This window comes from Centrocercus urophasianus, unplaced genomic scaffold (assembly GCF_019232065.1).
Source record: "Centrocercus urophasianus isolate 14NV4802_14NV808 unplaced genomic scaffold, USGS_Curo_1.0 seq_12, whole genome shotgun sequence".
NCBI classification, from domain to species: domain Eukaryota; kingdom Metazoa; phylum Chordata; class Aves; order Galliformes; family Phasianidae; genus Centrocercus; species Centrocercus urophasianus.
In genome coordinates, this window is record NW_024884364.1 from 62480550 (window position 1) to 62496074 (window position 15525).

Genomic DNA, 15525 nt, shown 5'->3' on the forward strand with positions numbered 1-15525 from the left:
TGCTCTGTACTCAAGGAAAAGAAAGACAAGTTAAATACCCAATTTTCCATGTCACCTCCTGCTGCCTGAAAATAGAGCTGTGGCTACACATTCGAGAGCAAAGGGCCCCTGCAGAAGAATCTGACAATCTCTGAGGCATAGCTACAGTAATAATGAGTCCTGAGTCCTTAGTCTACACATGCAGAGTTGTTTTCTACCATGCCTTGGAATTTGGCAGAATCATTTGTCTTATGCCAAACTAAAGCCATGGGGTTTTCACAAGGTGATACCTGACCAAGATATTGACAGACTCACTGCTGGTCTGTCAGCTGAAGATCTCTTCGAAGCACACATGGGATGTCTGTGAAGTTTCAGGGAGACAAACAAGAATACAGAGCTTGGATTTTTTTTGGTAAGCAGTACCATGGCCTACAGCCTCCGCAGAAAGGGAGTGGAGGTACACTGTTAATCTCCTCTCTCAGTTGACAGCAATAGAGCCTGAGGGAACAACATGGAGCTGCATCAGGGGAGGTTCAGTCTGGATGTCAGGGAAAGGTTCTTCACTGGAGGGTGGTCAGGCCCTCAAACTGGGTCCCCAGGGAAACAGCTATGGCACCAAGCCTGCCAGAGTTCAAGAGGTGTCTGGACAATGCTCTCAGACATAGGGTCTGATTTTTGGGTGGTCCTGTGTGCTGCCAGGAGTTGGACTTGATGATCCTATAGGTCTCTTCCAACTTGAGATATTCTATGATTCTACAGCCCTTTCATGTGAGTATTACATTCCCAGCTTATTTCTGTGCCTTTGCTAATAAAGCATTTCTGAGCTCCATTGTTGGGCTGTGGGCATTCTGGCTAAAAATTAGCATTTTGAGTTAACATTAACTGTGAAAGCTTTAAAAACTAAGATGTTTTTTTCAAAGCTGAATACATAAATCCAGTCTACTGGTTGTTCCCCTTCTGATTCAGATATTCCTGAGGTACACGAGGTGCATGGCTTACACAGGGAATGGGTTTTGAATCAGGCAGCACTTCTAAATTGCTATGGCCTTTGATACTGATGAGCACTGAGGGTTCCATCCTACTTCTTTTAAGAGTCCGGACTATCTCTTTTCTCATATAGTGAAATATAAGTGTATTCCATCATTTATTCTTGTCTGTTTTCTACTCCTTAATGTCAAGGTATGAATATTTCTGGATTTTCTTTGATCTTTTTGCGAAGACAAGCTTATAATAAAAAAGGATGTGAAAGAAAAGCCAAGTGACATCACTTTAGTCAGTTTAAAGAAGCTTGATATTTGGTTGTTTATAATCTCAGTATGTTAGTTGTTTGTACTGTGATAAGAGCATTTTTGGTGTGGAGACTGAGCCACAAGACTTATTACAGCAATGCAGACAGTGTTTGTCAGTTGGTTAGAGTAATGGACTGGAAGGCAGGAAGGTCTTGGCTTCTAGACCGAGCTGAACTGGTGACTCATCGTGTGGGGCTGGGAAAGTACATTCAACTCAGTACTGCAATATTGCAGAAATCTGCCTAGCTGTTGGGCTGAACTGGAGCAGGTTGTAATGACAAGTCACTGGTACTTATGGGAAATATGAGCCTTTTTTCTTCTTCAGGATAAATGTAAATTCTGCATTAGCTTCTGCTGAGCCACTCTTACCTGGTGTGGCTGTGGTAACATTCTTCAAAAGTCAGTTGGGTATTTTGAAGGAAACTGAACCTCCCACACAAAAGAAAAAAGCTCTTTCCACCTATCAAAAGAAATTTATGTAAAAGTGGGTGTGAAAAAGAAAACTGAAGAAAAAAACAGCTGTTAGTTATTTGTTAGTATTAAGGAGAACTTAATTTGTCCGTTCCAGGTATCGGATTCATGTATAGATTACAAATATATAAAATAAGTCTTGTGTTGAGGTATAATTTTGTCACCTGACTATTTAATAAATAACTAAAACAGCTTTTTGGTAGAAGTTGCAATTGAAAAATATCATGTAAGTATTATGAGCAAGAAAATAATAATGCTTCTCCTGTTTCAGTTCTTAAGGTGTTTCTTATGTGCATGGAGGCATCTTGTTTGCAAATGACAAAAAAAAAAAAAAAGAAAGCTTGTCTACGTACCTTCCTTCTTTTGTGAAAATATGTAAAAACATTTTGCTGACCAAAAGTATATGGATGAGAAAGGGATTATCACTAATAATTGACTATCAGTTTTTATATACACAGGGAAGAGATCATGTCTCAACTCCTTTTTCTCTATTTTAATTACCTGCCTCGACCACACTGCAAATAACAGCATTTTCACTGAGAACTGCGTTGTGTCCTATTGTGTTGCATCCTCTAACATGCCTTCTCAACCTGCTACATCTCCCACAGCAATCAGTATTGTCCAGAGATCTTTTAGCAGTAACAACACTGATCAACAGAGAGCACTGAGGATAGAGCTCAGTGAGAAGGTTACCTTTTGAAATCTAAACTGGACAATGAAATAGGTCAGTGAGAAAACTACTTGTCATGAGTTTTTTCTTGGTTGAAATAGAAAGGAAATGGTGGGTATTGCGTTTGGCCTGGCAGTTAAATATCAAATATAGTGCTTTTCCCAAATCTCTTGTGTATTTTTCTTACTCTTAAAGAAATGCCAGTCCAATTCTGAGAAACAGTTCTGAAATGTTTCATAGCAAATTTCCACATTTAATATTTCCAGCTCTTTTTTCTAACAGTCAGCTCTGAAAATGAGCCAGAGCTGTAAGAGCTGGCCTAAAACACTGATCTAGAACTACTCAGCACCATGTGTGATAAAAACAAGGTCAGTCAGTTTGTGTCATCAGTGATAAACCATGCAAATCCATTCCTTGCAAATCATGCTCTCAGTAACTCCTTAATTTCAGTTACTGGTATATAAATCTAATTTCAATTTAGTAAATAATGATGCTGGAAGAACTTAATCTCTTTTCTTTCTCTCTGTCTGCTGTATTTAATTCTGTAGAAACAATAGAACTTTAAAAGGCCATTAAAAACTGTCACTGACCTCACCCTCCCAAGGAGAGAAGTGCCATGATCCCATGGTCTCTGAATACTTAAGAACCAGGTCAGCAGGTTATGGCTGTAAATAACTATGTCTAGGAGGAAAACAAACTCCATTTATAAATGAATTTCACATGCAGTCAAGCACTTTTAATTATGGAAGTAATCAAACTGGAATAAAACCTCTGTGGTGGTGCTTAGGTTTTGGGAAAACCTGGCACCGTTGCACTGCACTGAACAAATATAGACAATGCAGCCATGAAAACAGCTGTGCGGCTGTTTTATATCAATCCCTTCTCCATGAGCAGGGCTAATGCAACTGCACTGCTGCTTGTTCAGAAGCAAAAATCTTCCCTCCGCTGGCAGGTTTGTTTGTTTGTAGTGTAATAGGTGGAGATGAGTTTTCAGAAATATTGGATGTATCTCAAGTATAATTTGGCCGCTTTAAAATTTATCAGTCGCTAAGAATAATATGTTCTTAAGCAAGTTTCCCGAGTCTGCCAATTTACGTAGGTGAGTAAACTAGACAGGTCAAATAACTGGCGTGGTTTATAAATAGACTACAAAAATCTCCATATATAGAATAGCATCCAGACTTTCTATTGTTTGAAGCAAATGATATCATTACTTGGATGTCTTTCGAGAACTGAAAATGACTAGACTTCGGAAACTAGAAGTAGCTAAATATAGGATTGCTACTTTAATGAGTGGATGCTGTATTTCATTATTATGCTACTAGTATGTGAACAAATGCCTTTCTGTGCTTGGAGATGAGAAGGGGGATTTTATTCCAGTAATATAAGATATTGGACAAAAGCCAAATTCAGATTACGGGCTGATAGTGCCTCTACCCTCATTCCCTTATGGAAAATATTCTTAAGATGCACCATGCAATGTAACTGAACATATGAGATGATTACACTGTCCACTGATTTGTGCATTCTCTAAATGTTTACACTTGTGCAAATCAGATACAAACTGGATAGGAGTTTGCATAAAATAAAATGGTAGAATAAAAATTGAAGAGGCAAACTGTGCCTTTCAGGATAGTTTGTGAGTGATTACATCTATTTCACCACATCACAGAGCTTTCTTCGTCATTGCTGATAACTAGAAAATACTTCTTCCAGCTCCTGCAATATCAACTTCTGAGACCACCTACGTAGTTTCTGTGGAGACAATCTTTATTCCTAGAAATGTTGTGCTGGGAAAGCAGGGCTTACAGTAAGATGTCCTAGCACACTTTCTCTGAAGTCCACCATTGTATCAGATAAGGAATGGCATTGGATGGTAGAGGTGGATTTGTTGTGTCTTAAGAAAAGGTAATAAGTTAAAATAACATGCATCTCTAAAAGCATACTTTAATTAAGATGGAATCAAGTTTAAAAGATATCAAACCAAATTTTAACTTATCAATCCATATTTTCCTTCAGCTGCTTCTGCACCTTCTACCTTTTAGATTTAATTATACATTCCTCTTCTGAAAAATAAATTCCAGCTTCAGACTTACTAGACATATCCCTGTGTTTTTGTTTGTTTCTTTGTTCTTCTGTAAGCCTTCATATGATCCTTCATCAGCTCCTAGAAGCTGTAGCACTTTTAAGCAGTGACCTAATGCTGCTTTTTAAGATTCTTTTTCTGATAGCTTTGTAAATTCTACAAAACTAAGCAGAAGTAATGAATTTTTATGTAAATATGACTATTTATCTTCTTAGACATTTTAAAACATTTTAACTGGGTTTTCCCATCTTAAACTCTAGTCTCTTTCTTAGGGTAACATCCCTATGAGAAAAAAAAAACATCAAAACTGATGGCTGATCCCAACTTCTTAACTTGTAAATACCAGACCCCTTTCACTGACTTCTTGACAGAAATCTATGTGACTGCATGGAGTTCTTGCTTGGAAGGGGTACTGTTTGCAAACAGCCATATTCTCGTGAAGTGAGCAAGCAAGATCCCTGGACAGCTATGCAGATATCTGGTGGTTCCTTATATTTAGGCAGATTTGTAGATTTACTCTGTGACACAGCCTCTTAAAGACCTTCCTTTTCTTTTTTTTTTTTTTAAATGCCTGCCATATCACAGCAGCTCCTTCTGGATTCCATCTGGCTTGCTCAGTAATTGTGAGCTTGGGTATAAACTACAAAATTAGAAATGCTTTCATGAAAATGTGAAGGGTAAGTTCACACTGCAGCATGTCTGGCTTCCGCAGTTTTTAGAAGGCAGTTTCTCAAGACTGGGACAAGAGAACATTTTGATTTGAAGAGGGGATGGTAAATAGTACCTCAAATAAAGTGAGCATGTGGAGCTGTGAAATTTCACTTTGAAATGAAACTATGCAGCCTTCAAATCAAGGCTGCATGCCAGAAAGTTCATATAATCAAGAGCCACAAGCCAGCCCATAAGAGGAAAGTCTTTTATAGCTTCACATCTAAGAGGTGCAGGATTCATGTTTCCCGTTGCTGGCTTTGACGTCCTTGCTGAGACTCACTTGAAAGGATGAGTTTCTGTCCATTGGGGACTTGGCAGCATCAGAGACTTTGTATTCTCATCCTCCAGACCCTCAGTCCCAGACATAAAGCACAGGCATCCCAGTCTGTATCCCAGGAACTGTGCTATTTTGGGATTCTTCTCTGCTGATGTTCCCATCAGGACTCAGAAATGAAGTGAGCTGCTTATGTGCTGGACAACCTGCTTTACAGTTTTCTCTATAATCCTCATCATAAGAGAGGCAGATCTGGAAACTCCACACAAATCAGTAATCTATAAGTGCTTGCCACAGGCAATGCTGTTCCTGTTACACTGGAAAGACTGCCTTAACCAGCAAACTGACCAGCTTTCTTAGTATGGCTGGTGGTAAGCTTTCTTGTGTTCATTCTGGGAGCAGTTTCTTCCTCCAGGATTTTTTCTTGGAAGGACATGTAACTATATGGCTCCCTCTACTTCTGATGGGAGGTGTAAACTTTCGTAAGATATTGAGGTCACAAACTGTTCCAGTTTCCATGCATCCAGTCTAGAAAAGATTATGGCTCCCATTCAAATATGAAAGAAAGAATTATTTCTTAGCTAAATAATTCTCAGAACACTTAGAGAGAGGATCCACACCCACGTCTTTTCCTTCCTCTCTAAATGTGCCAATGTCTTTCTGCCATTCCCTTGACAGTTAAGGTCTTCAGTACGACAGTGGTCATACTGTCCAATGCACTTGCAGCTATTGCACTGCAAACAGTTAGTTTCAGATGGCTGATTCTTCCTTTGGCATGCATTTCTCCTAGGACAGAGCATTTTCCAGACCAAGTTTGATGCTGACTAATTCAGATTGCCCCACTAATAGCTCTCCATACTTGTTTTGAAAGATTGTTTATGGATGTTTCTAGAGAAATAAATTTGATATCCAGGAAACAAATGTCTTCATCTTTTTAAGGAGTAAAAGGCTTGTTTGGAGCAAATGCAACTGTGCAGTTACATTTGAAACCCAGTTCGTATCTGTCTGCTTCCTCAGCAACAGGGTTATCCAACCATATTCTTAATTTATTTTTTTCTCCTTTCTTTCAAAGGCAGCAGAAGATTAATGCTTCTAAATCAGGGCTGTAATGGACCAAATTTGAAACTAATGTGAGTGTTGACAACTGAAGGTCAGATGTGGAAATAGAAGTTCAAAGGGAAAGTGTAGGCCAGTTTCCCTGGCAGCGGCAGTGCTCTGTCTCAGAAGCAGGTTTGCAATCCTGACTGGACTTTTTGGCTAAAATCTACTTTTTGGCTCACATGGAGCATCTGAGTCTGCTGCTTGTTGTGACATGGCAGGAGCACGCGATGTATCAGCACCTCCTGCAAGTTCCCAGACCTTCCAAAATCTCCTTGGTATAACATAGCCTGTTCAGAAGCACTGCTGTGATTGATGAAAAGCACCAAACTGGGCTGTGTCAAGCTAGAAGTTAATTCACAATTGCAACCTGTATTGAAGAAAATAGGGGTGTGTAGAACCCTTTGATTCTAAGTTGCAATATTTTTATTATAATTTCCGTGGGGTGTTTTTTAGCAACATGTGAGGAAATGGCTTATATTTCCTGGTCTTTCTGTACTCATAGAACTTTACTTTGAGGTCTGTCCTCAAATTGCCTTTGTTCTTTGTCGGAATACCAACCATTGAAGTGAAGGTACTTCAGTGGACACACACAGGTAACACATCATTAGTGTGTGGAAAAGTTTAGAGAGAGCTAGGTGTATTTTTCTAGGCTTCTTAAGAGAAAGAAACTGTCAAAAGCAAAACTGTATGGATTCTTTGAGAAGAAATAGTCTTTTATTGGCTGAAGATATATTAACACAAGTAATAATGTTTTGGGACAAAAAAAAGTTACGTGAAAGCAAGAGGACAAAAAAAAATGTGTTGGAGCATACCTGTTTTATGTTTGCTGTTTCATATGAATAAAAAAAAAAACAGTGGTTCCACAGGGCTAATATATAAGCTGTACAAATATAGATGGTATATGTTTTCCCTTGCTTGTTCTTAAGTATAAATGGTGTTCACATTCCTTGAATCATTAATCATATATTCATTCCAGCACAGAGTGACCCAAAGATGTTAAAAGTATGGTTGGAAAATTCTCCCTTTCTGTTCATTTCTTTCTTCGTTCCCCCCTTCTCCATCATTTCAGCTTCTCCATTCCAACCTACTTCATGTTCTGCCAGTTAGAGATTTCCCAGGATAGGCACGTATTTTATTTTCTTAGTCAGAGAGCTCACATTTCCTTGGAGTCTCTTGTGACTGCTGTACTGTTATGGGCAACGAATGGGACAGAGTAAAGCTGCCTTACTCACTCTTCTTCAGTGCAGTCTTCTCCAGCTGCATTTTAAAAGCATAACTGAGCTGCAACCACATTTTGTAGTAGGTTGGGTTCTGTGAGCTACGCGCACTCTTGATGGGCCCCTGTGGATATTTCTTATAGAAGAGGGCAGAGAGTGAATTGCAGGTACTCATCTGTTATGGGACTCCTCTACCTGCAAGGTGAATGTGCATAGACAGGGCTAGCTGTGGACGCTGCACACATAAGTGTCTCTCTGCCTCTTGACCTGTCACCAAGATCTGTCTCCAGCCCTGCATCTGTAGTAGAGGAACTGGGAAGTTTTTCTACCTGATCTTCAGACTCCAGAGCAATTGGGCTGGAACCCAGATGGCCAAGTTGCATCTACATGTGTTTGTGACCAAAGCTAAAACTAGGGCAGCACTGCTGTAGGAGATGGTCAGTGAGCTTGGGTGCTACCAGGGTGAAATGAGAGCCTGCAGAGGGCTGGGACTCCATGTAGACAGCAGACTTCAAATGTAACTGGTGGAGATGTCATGATGTTTGCTAATTAAAGAATGCACCTAATAATACTTTCTTGGCTAATTAACACAGTACTGTTATCAGTTGTATTAATTCACAGTTATATCACTGCAAGAAACACAGAGCTACAATTCTATTGCTTATTGTTAATATTAATATTCATACACAGTTACACTACTATAAGTATTTCTTACAAACAAACCATTGTTAGTTAATTTTTTCTCATCAATCCTAATTTTGTTAGGATTGAATTCCAAGTTGCTATTTCTGTCACTGTAATCTGGGCAATTTTACCTCTGCAGATTTCAATTGTGTAGATGAGACATGCAGCCTTGTATCCAAAAGTTAGCTGTTTGCCCCATTGCCCAGACACACTGTTGTGGCACCTTCCTCAGATCAAAACAAGCATGTCTGAATATCACTGTTGGTGTAAACCTCCTATAAATGTATGTTTCCTCGGGAAATAAACACTTTTATGGTACTTTACAGCTACACATCCCATCTCTAAATTGTAAACTTTGCTGATATACTTACATTTTATTTCCCTTTGTCTCAGTTATGCGCTCATGTGTAGAGTTCGTTTTGTCAAGGTTTTACAAGGATCTTTAAAAGATCTATTTTTAAACTTTAAAAGTCTGAAACTCTAAAACTTGATACTGTAACTTCCCAATAATATCAGACTAAATGAATGTGCCCTGATCTGCTTTTGAGAAATTGTGTACATTCATAGATAATAAAGCAGAAAATGTTACGTGTGACTGAAAGGTCCCAGAGACCTCCCACTAACCATCAAAAAGTGAAGAAGTGGAAACTGAGCAATATGGAGTGCCCAGGTATAATACAAAGTAGCAACGTTAACACTGATCTCAAATGTTTTCCATTTATGCTCCCTATCTTTGAAGAAATCTTCCTGATGTTTCATCGTCTTAAGAATATATGTGCATTAAAGGACTGAAAACGAGAAGAAAAGAGAAAAAAAACTTCCTAAGATTGTGGAAGAAAACAATTGTGCCCCCACATTAGCTGCTGGTATTTTTAAAATATGCAAATTTAAAGGTTGCATGATGGATAGTACACAGACAATAGGCCTTGAACTTCTTCCAGTCAAAATAATATTAGCAGCCTCCAGGTTCTTTTTTTTACAGGCAGACAACTATCTTGCCATAGTTTTCTCCTTAGCAACAGTTTACCAAATTTAGAGACACCCTGTTAATTAAACAAGCAAACAAAAAATCTTATTGTTCTCCTTGCTGTTTTCTCAGCAGGCATCACTGAAGTCTCTCATGATTTAATTACTGCACCTGTCTGTTTGTTACTGCAGTTTGTTAGGCTGCAATATGTTGTTATTTACATCTCCAAAACGTTTCTATAAAAGTTTGGGATTAATTCTGATGAGTGGCTGCACTGCTTATTACACTGGTTTCCATGCAGACGTGTGCCCTGCAGTGGTGTAGGTTCACACAGGCATTACATCCACGTGGCATGCATAGAAACAAATAGAACTATTCTTCATTTGTGAAAAGGCAGGGAGGACAAACTCTGAAATTAAGGGTTCTGAGGGAGAGCTGTACATTTCATCTGCGAAAAGGAAGAAATAAAGACATAATAAGCTTGTGACCATCCAGTCATTTAGTCAAAATGGACCAACCTGAACAAGTTGTTGGAGTTTATAAAATGGCCTGGGCTTATTATTTCCTCCAGACAATAGTCTAAACAGAAAGTAAAGTTCAGAACATGACGTAGGGCACTGTTACCTCTGTGAAATAATTTCCTGAATCCAACACCTAACCTCTAAATAGCTCGGGGCATGGTTTCAGTTCTGTGGGCTTGTTTCTGCAGCATGGAATACCTACTTGTTTCATTAAAAGTAAATACAAAACTGAAACAAAAGTATTTTAATATGTAAAATGAGTTAAAGTACAGACAGGAATCCTCTCATGACAAGCATAATGACTTGGCTGGGAAACTCTGCATTGCTGTTGCCGTAAGTTTAGGAGCCTGTTGCATAAATACCATCAAAGGAGGGCTTAAGCAATGTCTGCCAGATACCTGCTTCATACCTGTTACTTATTTGGCTCGCAGAGTGGAATCCAAAGCCTGGAGCTGTGTTTTCAGGACCTTGATAGTGTAAAGGGAGAAGTGAATACCTGAGAAATCAGCCCCATGTGCTGAGCATGGGTTGATTACAGCTGCATGAAGAATGCTAAGCATGGCAGTGCAGGTCCCTCTCTCTGCTTCAGGTCCTTGACCCAGGGCTAGAAGCAGGAGTGGCAGCATTACTGCCTTTGTGAGCCACAGCATGGCAGCTTGGAGCACCTGCCTTGTTTTGAAGGCTTCTTTCTACCAGCAGCAGTGCACGTGAAAATCAGCAGCAGCTCTGAATGAGGGACTTGGGCTCCAGAACATCTTTCCTGTACTGTCAGACTTTGGTCCTATTTCTTCTAACTCATCGTTAGTGACGTGGAATCATTTTTTCCCTTTCTCAGCTACTTCAAAAGCTGCTAGGGCACTTTCAGGGGTTTAAGACCTGTAGTGGGCCACAGGTCTTTGCAGTATTCCTAATCATTAAGTTACAGTTTTAAAAGTTACACCACAGCATGCACAGCATCTCTGCTGTTAACATTTCTGAACAAGAGTAACTGTGGCTGCTGCCCTAAGTGTGCTAGGTGGAATCTGAGCTGGGCAGTCCTGTGGAGCCTTCCCAGGGGTTTGCATGGAGTAGAGAAAATCTTGTGATCAGCACATTTGCAGCCCAGGCCAAGATGGCTCTATGCAAGCAGGACAGATATACCTGCAGCTAACTCTTGGGTTAGTTCTGAATTCTAGGTCACTGTGGTTGGCTACTAGCAAGTTTTGGGTGTCTCTAGAATAGAGAGTCATTGAAAAGGAGAGGGCAGAAGCTTGGCTTATGATTTTGAGCATGATATCCAAGTCTTGTTTTATGTCCACCCATAAATATTGTAAAATATAGCAGTAATTTAGATCATGCATAGAAGGATGTGCTGCATTGTGACCTAGGACTTAATCCATGTCCCTGAAGAATTCAAGCAGCTGTTCTTCTGTGACATGGTATGTGTTGCATGTGTCAAAGAGATGGGTGAGATATTGCTCAGCATGGAGCTGCAGCATTTTGAAAATGTGGAAGGAAATGAATAGAGTGATATTATATTTCCAAGAACTGGAAATCCTCTGACTGCTGCTCTGAATGCAGCTTTTAAGAGGGCTCACCAGGAAGTCATAGATCCATAGATCATAGTCATCTAATCCCGGTCTTTGCAATGAATCTACTAATTAACATTTATTATACTGTGCCAGGTATTGTAATTGATGCCAATTAATTTTTGTCTTTTGTCTGTTCTGGCTTGCAGGGAGGAAAGAGTTACACAGGACCATGTGGAGGAAGAGACTGCAGTGGAGGATGTCAGTGTTTCCCTGAAAAAGGAGCCCGTGTAAGTAATATATTTTCCCACAGAAAGATCTTCATGCCATCAGCTCAGTGCCATTTGCTTTAGGTAGACTTGCATTAGAGTACTGGGAATATTCAATTTGTGTGGGGGTTTTTTGTTGTTTTTTTTTTTTTACAGGAAAAAGGTACTGTTGTTCCATCTTACTTCCTTGAAAGGAAGTAGATTTGAAAAAAATACTTTGTTATGAAGTATAGCAGATTATTCTTTTAAAGCTAAGGATCAAGGGACCTCACAATGCTAAATGATTGTTAACAAAATCACCCAATAACTTTCATGAAGTCTTACTAACGAAATTGTATCTGATGAAAAGATACCTCAAACAGGTGGTTTCCATTAAATCAGATGGGAAGCAGGTCTGCGGGACTTGAAATTCCTACTGGAAGGAAACTGCCTGGGACTTTCTGGCATTGGGTTGTTTCTGGTACTCATTTCCAGGGAGTATGGATGAGAATGGGAGTATGGATGAGAATGGGAGATGCGGTGGAGGCAACAAGCCACCTGCCCATAAAGCTCTGAGCAGTTGGCAGTTCTTTGTGGCTCAAAGTTCTGGCTGGCAGGCTCCTTTTGTTCAGCATGGTCTTTTGTAGCTGAGACAGTGACTCAGCCTTTTCCATCCACCCATCCCTAAGAATAGGCCAGGCAAGAGATGTGGCAGATCATATGCTTTCTGCTATCTCTCTTATTTTCTTCCATTCAGTGGGCTGTCAGTTCCCATTCCCATCACATTCCTCAAGCTTGACTCCACGTCTGAGTGGAAGAAGAGATTGGTAGCAAAGTCACTGTGTAGGTGGAAGGCAAGGAACACTTTTGTTTACTGCAGAAGTCCTGATGTCTCTGTGGAAGTCAGATGATCCCAGGCTTACCCTGTCATGAGCATTGCAATTGTTATACTCCCTTTTCCTGACCACAGGCTGTTCTTGATCAGCTTCCCATTGCAATAACCTAATGACAAACTGACGACACTGAGGTCAAATAAATCCTTCCCCTGAGGCACAGCTTCTGCAGGGTCTCTCTCCAGCTGTTATTGCCCTTCCCTGATCATTCAGCACTTGAAGCTTAGCAGATGCCTCCTGCCACTCCCCTGCAAGGGCACTGAAAGCCTATTGTTGCTGGGTGAAATGGCTTCAAGTATGATATTCTATGCTTCTCTTCAGTGGTTTTTTTGAGTTGTTCTAAGGTAAAGCATGGACCTACTAGCTCTCCACTAATGTTCATGAAAATTGTGACTTCTGTGACTAATCTATTTTTCTCCTTTCTTTTGTCTGTAAATAACCCTTAATTTCAAGTTGCTACATCTGCAGGAGAAGAGAGGTAGCTAAACAAAAGCAATTGCATGGGTTAGAAAAGCTGGAAATGTGAAGCTATCAAAGAAGAGACTCACCCAGGTGCCACAAGTTTAGTTGCTTCATATCTAGATTAGGAGACAAGGGCATACTCTGTGTACTCACTCTCCACTCTCACTCTTTCACTTATGTCAGGGAAGCTAGTAATCCCATTAACTAAACACACTGATTAAATAGGCACTGAAAAAGGGAAAAAGAGGATGTTATAAAACATTGATTACATTTTTCATTGATTACATTTTGTGGTTGGTGGTGGAAATTGTGAAGGATTACAGGGGAAAGTGATTTAAAGACTTCAAAAATTGTATTTAAATTCTCTGCAACCATATACCTCATTCTGAGTCAGCATAGTGTGCGTGTATTTTGTGTCTGCTTCTCTCCTCAGATGTCACAACCTTGGTGAAACATCTGGTTTAAGAAATAAGAGCGGCCTTTAGAGACTAGTCAAATTTGGCATAGCTTCTGGTCTCATGCTCAGTTCTCATTGGGAATATTTATTTTCACAGAACCTCTGTATAATCTGGCACGACGCACATTTTCTTTTTGAGGTGACTCATTACATGCACAATAGACATATTGCATGTTTGTACTTGTAAGAATGCCTGAAGCAGCTTGCTGGAGCCTGCTTGTTTGGTGACTCTGTGGCAGGTACCACACAGCTGTCACTTGCAGGGCGTCTGGAATTCAGGTAGAAGCAGTGCTGCAAGAGCCAGCAGCCAATGGCAATACCACTGCCCTGCCATACAGTGTAAGTGCACATTCTTCTCATAGCACATCTCTCAAAACCAGGCAAACAAAAGCACTTTCTTCAGCTTCCTGCTGCTGAATGCATATCAAAAACAAAGTAAATTCACTGGAGTGGTAAATACTATTGCAAAATATGACGGTGGAAGAGGTCTGAGAAAAGCTCTATCTTTTTATTCATGTATGGTTCTGCTTCATTTTCTGCCTTTGTTTCAGTTACAATCTTAAGGTATGGCATTTAGACAAAGATGCTTTTCCTTATTGTCTTAATTCAATTACACTGTGTTAAAACAGTGAAATGTGCTCAGTGCTATATTCTGGGGGCTCTGTGCTAGAGGTACAGAGGCACTGTCTGTCCAGATGTGTGAGGATTCAGCCAGACTCTGGTGATGTGTGCCAGGTCTCCAGATGCATGATGGCTGAAAGCCCTGTGGTTCTATCTGCACGGCTTTTGGTGTGAAACTAATAACTCTTACGTGAAGGCACAGAGAAGTTGAATCATGTGTCAGGAAGGCAGTTTCTAGGGACTAAAGGCCACCTAGCACAAGTCAATGAACCCAACAGGCCTGCCAAAAAAAAAAGAATTATGGTATTCCTAGGTTGTGATTTTTCCTATTTCCGGCTTTTTGTCCTGTTCATGACTGAGCTTGGCCATGAAGCTTTCTCTGGGCACAGATGGAGCAGAGTGAAATCCATTGGGGATGTGAAAATAAGTGTCAGAAGCTTGACCCACTTGCCATAGTGGTGAGGAAACTCTGCAGCAAGGCAAATGAAGCAGCTAATGTGCAAGCTTCCACCTCTTGTTTGAACTGGGAGCTTGGTACGGCACTTTCTGCCTCATTTCCATAAGGAAGATAGATCTGATTCAGACCTTCAGAGAATCACAGGGCATCACAAGTGATGATGACTTCTGCAGTTCACAGCTCAGAGAAGATTTTTCTAAAGGCATCTTTCCAGGGCCGCACATGATTCCCTTGAAGTTGTCACCTTCTGCCTTGCTTTTGAGTTGATGCCTCCAGAGCAAAAAGAAGAAAGGGAACTTCTTCCATAAGTTGTTTTTTTTTCTACTGTCTAATGACACCCGAGTCTTTGCTCCTGTTCACAGCAGGAACCTAATTCAAACCTAGGTGTGTATTTACTGTTAGCTGGATACAAATATCCAGTCTTTAAAGGTCTGATCATACCTTAAGGCCAGCTGCGCAGTCAGCCAGCCATTCTTGCAGCTGGGAAATCTCTCAGCAGAGATACAATGAGAATCCAACTTCCTGCAAGAGGGTGCTGACCCGTGCAACAAGCAGCTGTGTATTCAAGCCTCAGGTGGAGGGCGCAGAGTGACAAGGGAGAAGGAGAGCAGCCTCATCTTCTCATTAACTAATGTGTGAAGAAAAGGTGCCTGGATAAGACAGGAAGGAGAAGAGGGAAGCACTGACGCTGTATTGGAATTCTACTTTAAATGAAGCAGAAGCTTTCAGCTGAAGGAAGGGGAAAAAATGGATAAACTTCTGTTTTCTTTCCTTTTCCTCCTTTCCTTTCTATTGCAGCTTTTAAAATTTTGAGAGTTAAAGTTCTTTGCAGACTGTATAATGGGCAGAGATTGCATCTATTGGTGCATATATACACACCTTTCAAGTCCGTTAAAACATGAATGCACT

The 15525-nt window shown here is 40.3% G+C and overlaps 1 protein-coding gene across 1 annotated transcript in view; it reads left to right on the forward strand.

Annotated features, from left to right (window-relative positions):
* The window catches only part of COL4A2 (collagen type IV alpha 2 chain), a 135191-nt gene that overhangs the window by 27294 nt on the left and 92372 nt on the right, over nt 1-15525 (forward strand). Inside the window, exon 3 of the mRNA XM_042810331.1 lies at nt 11688-11768. Within this exon, the coding sequence (XP_042666265.1) occupies nt 11688-11768 (81 nt within the window). The remainder of the gene's footprint in view (nt 1-11687; nt 11769-15525) is intronic.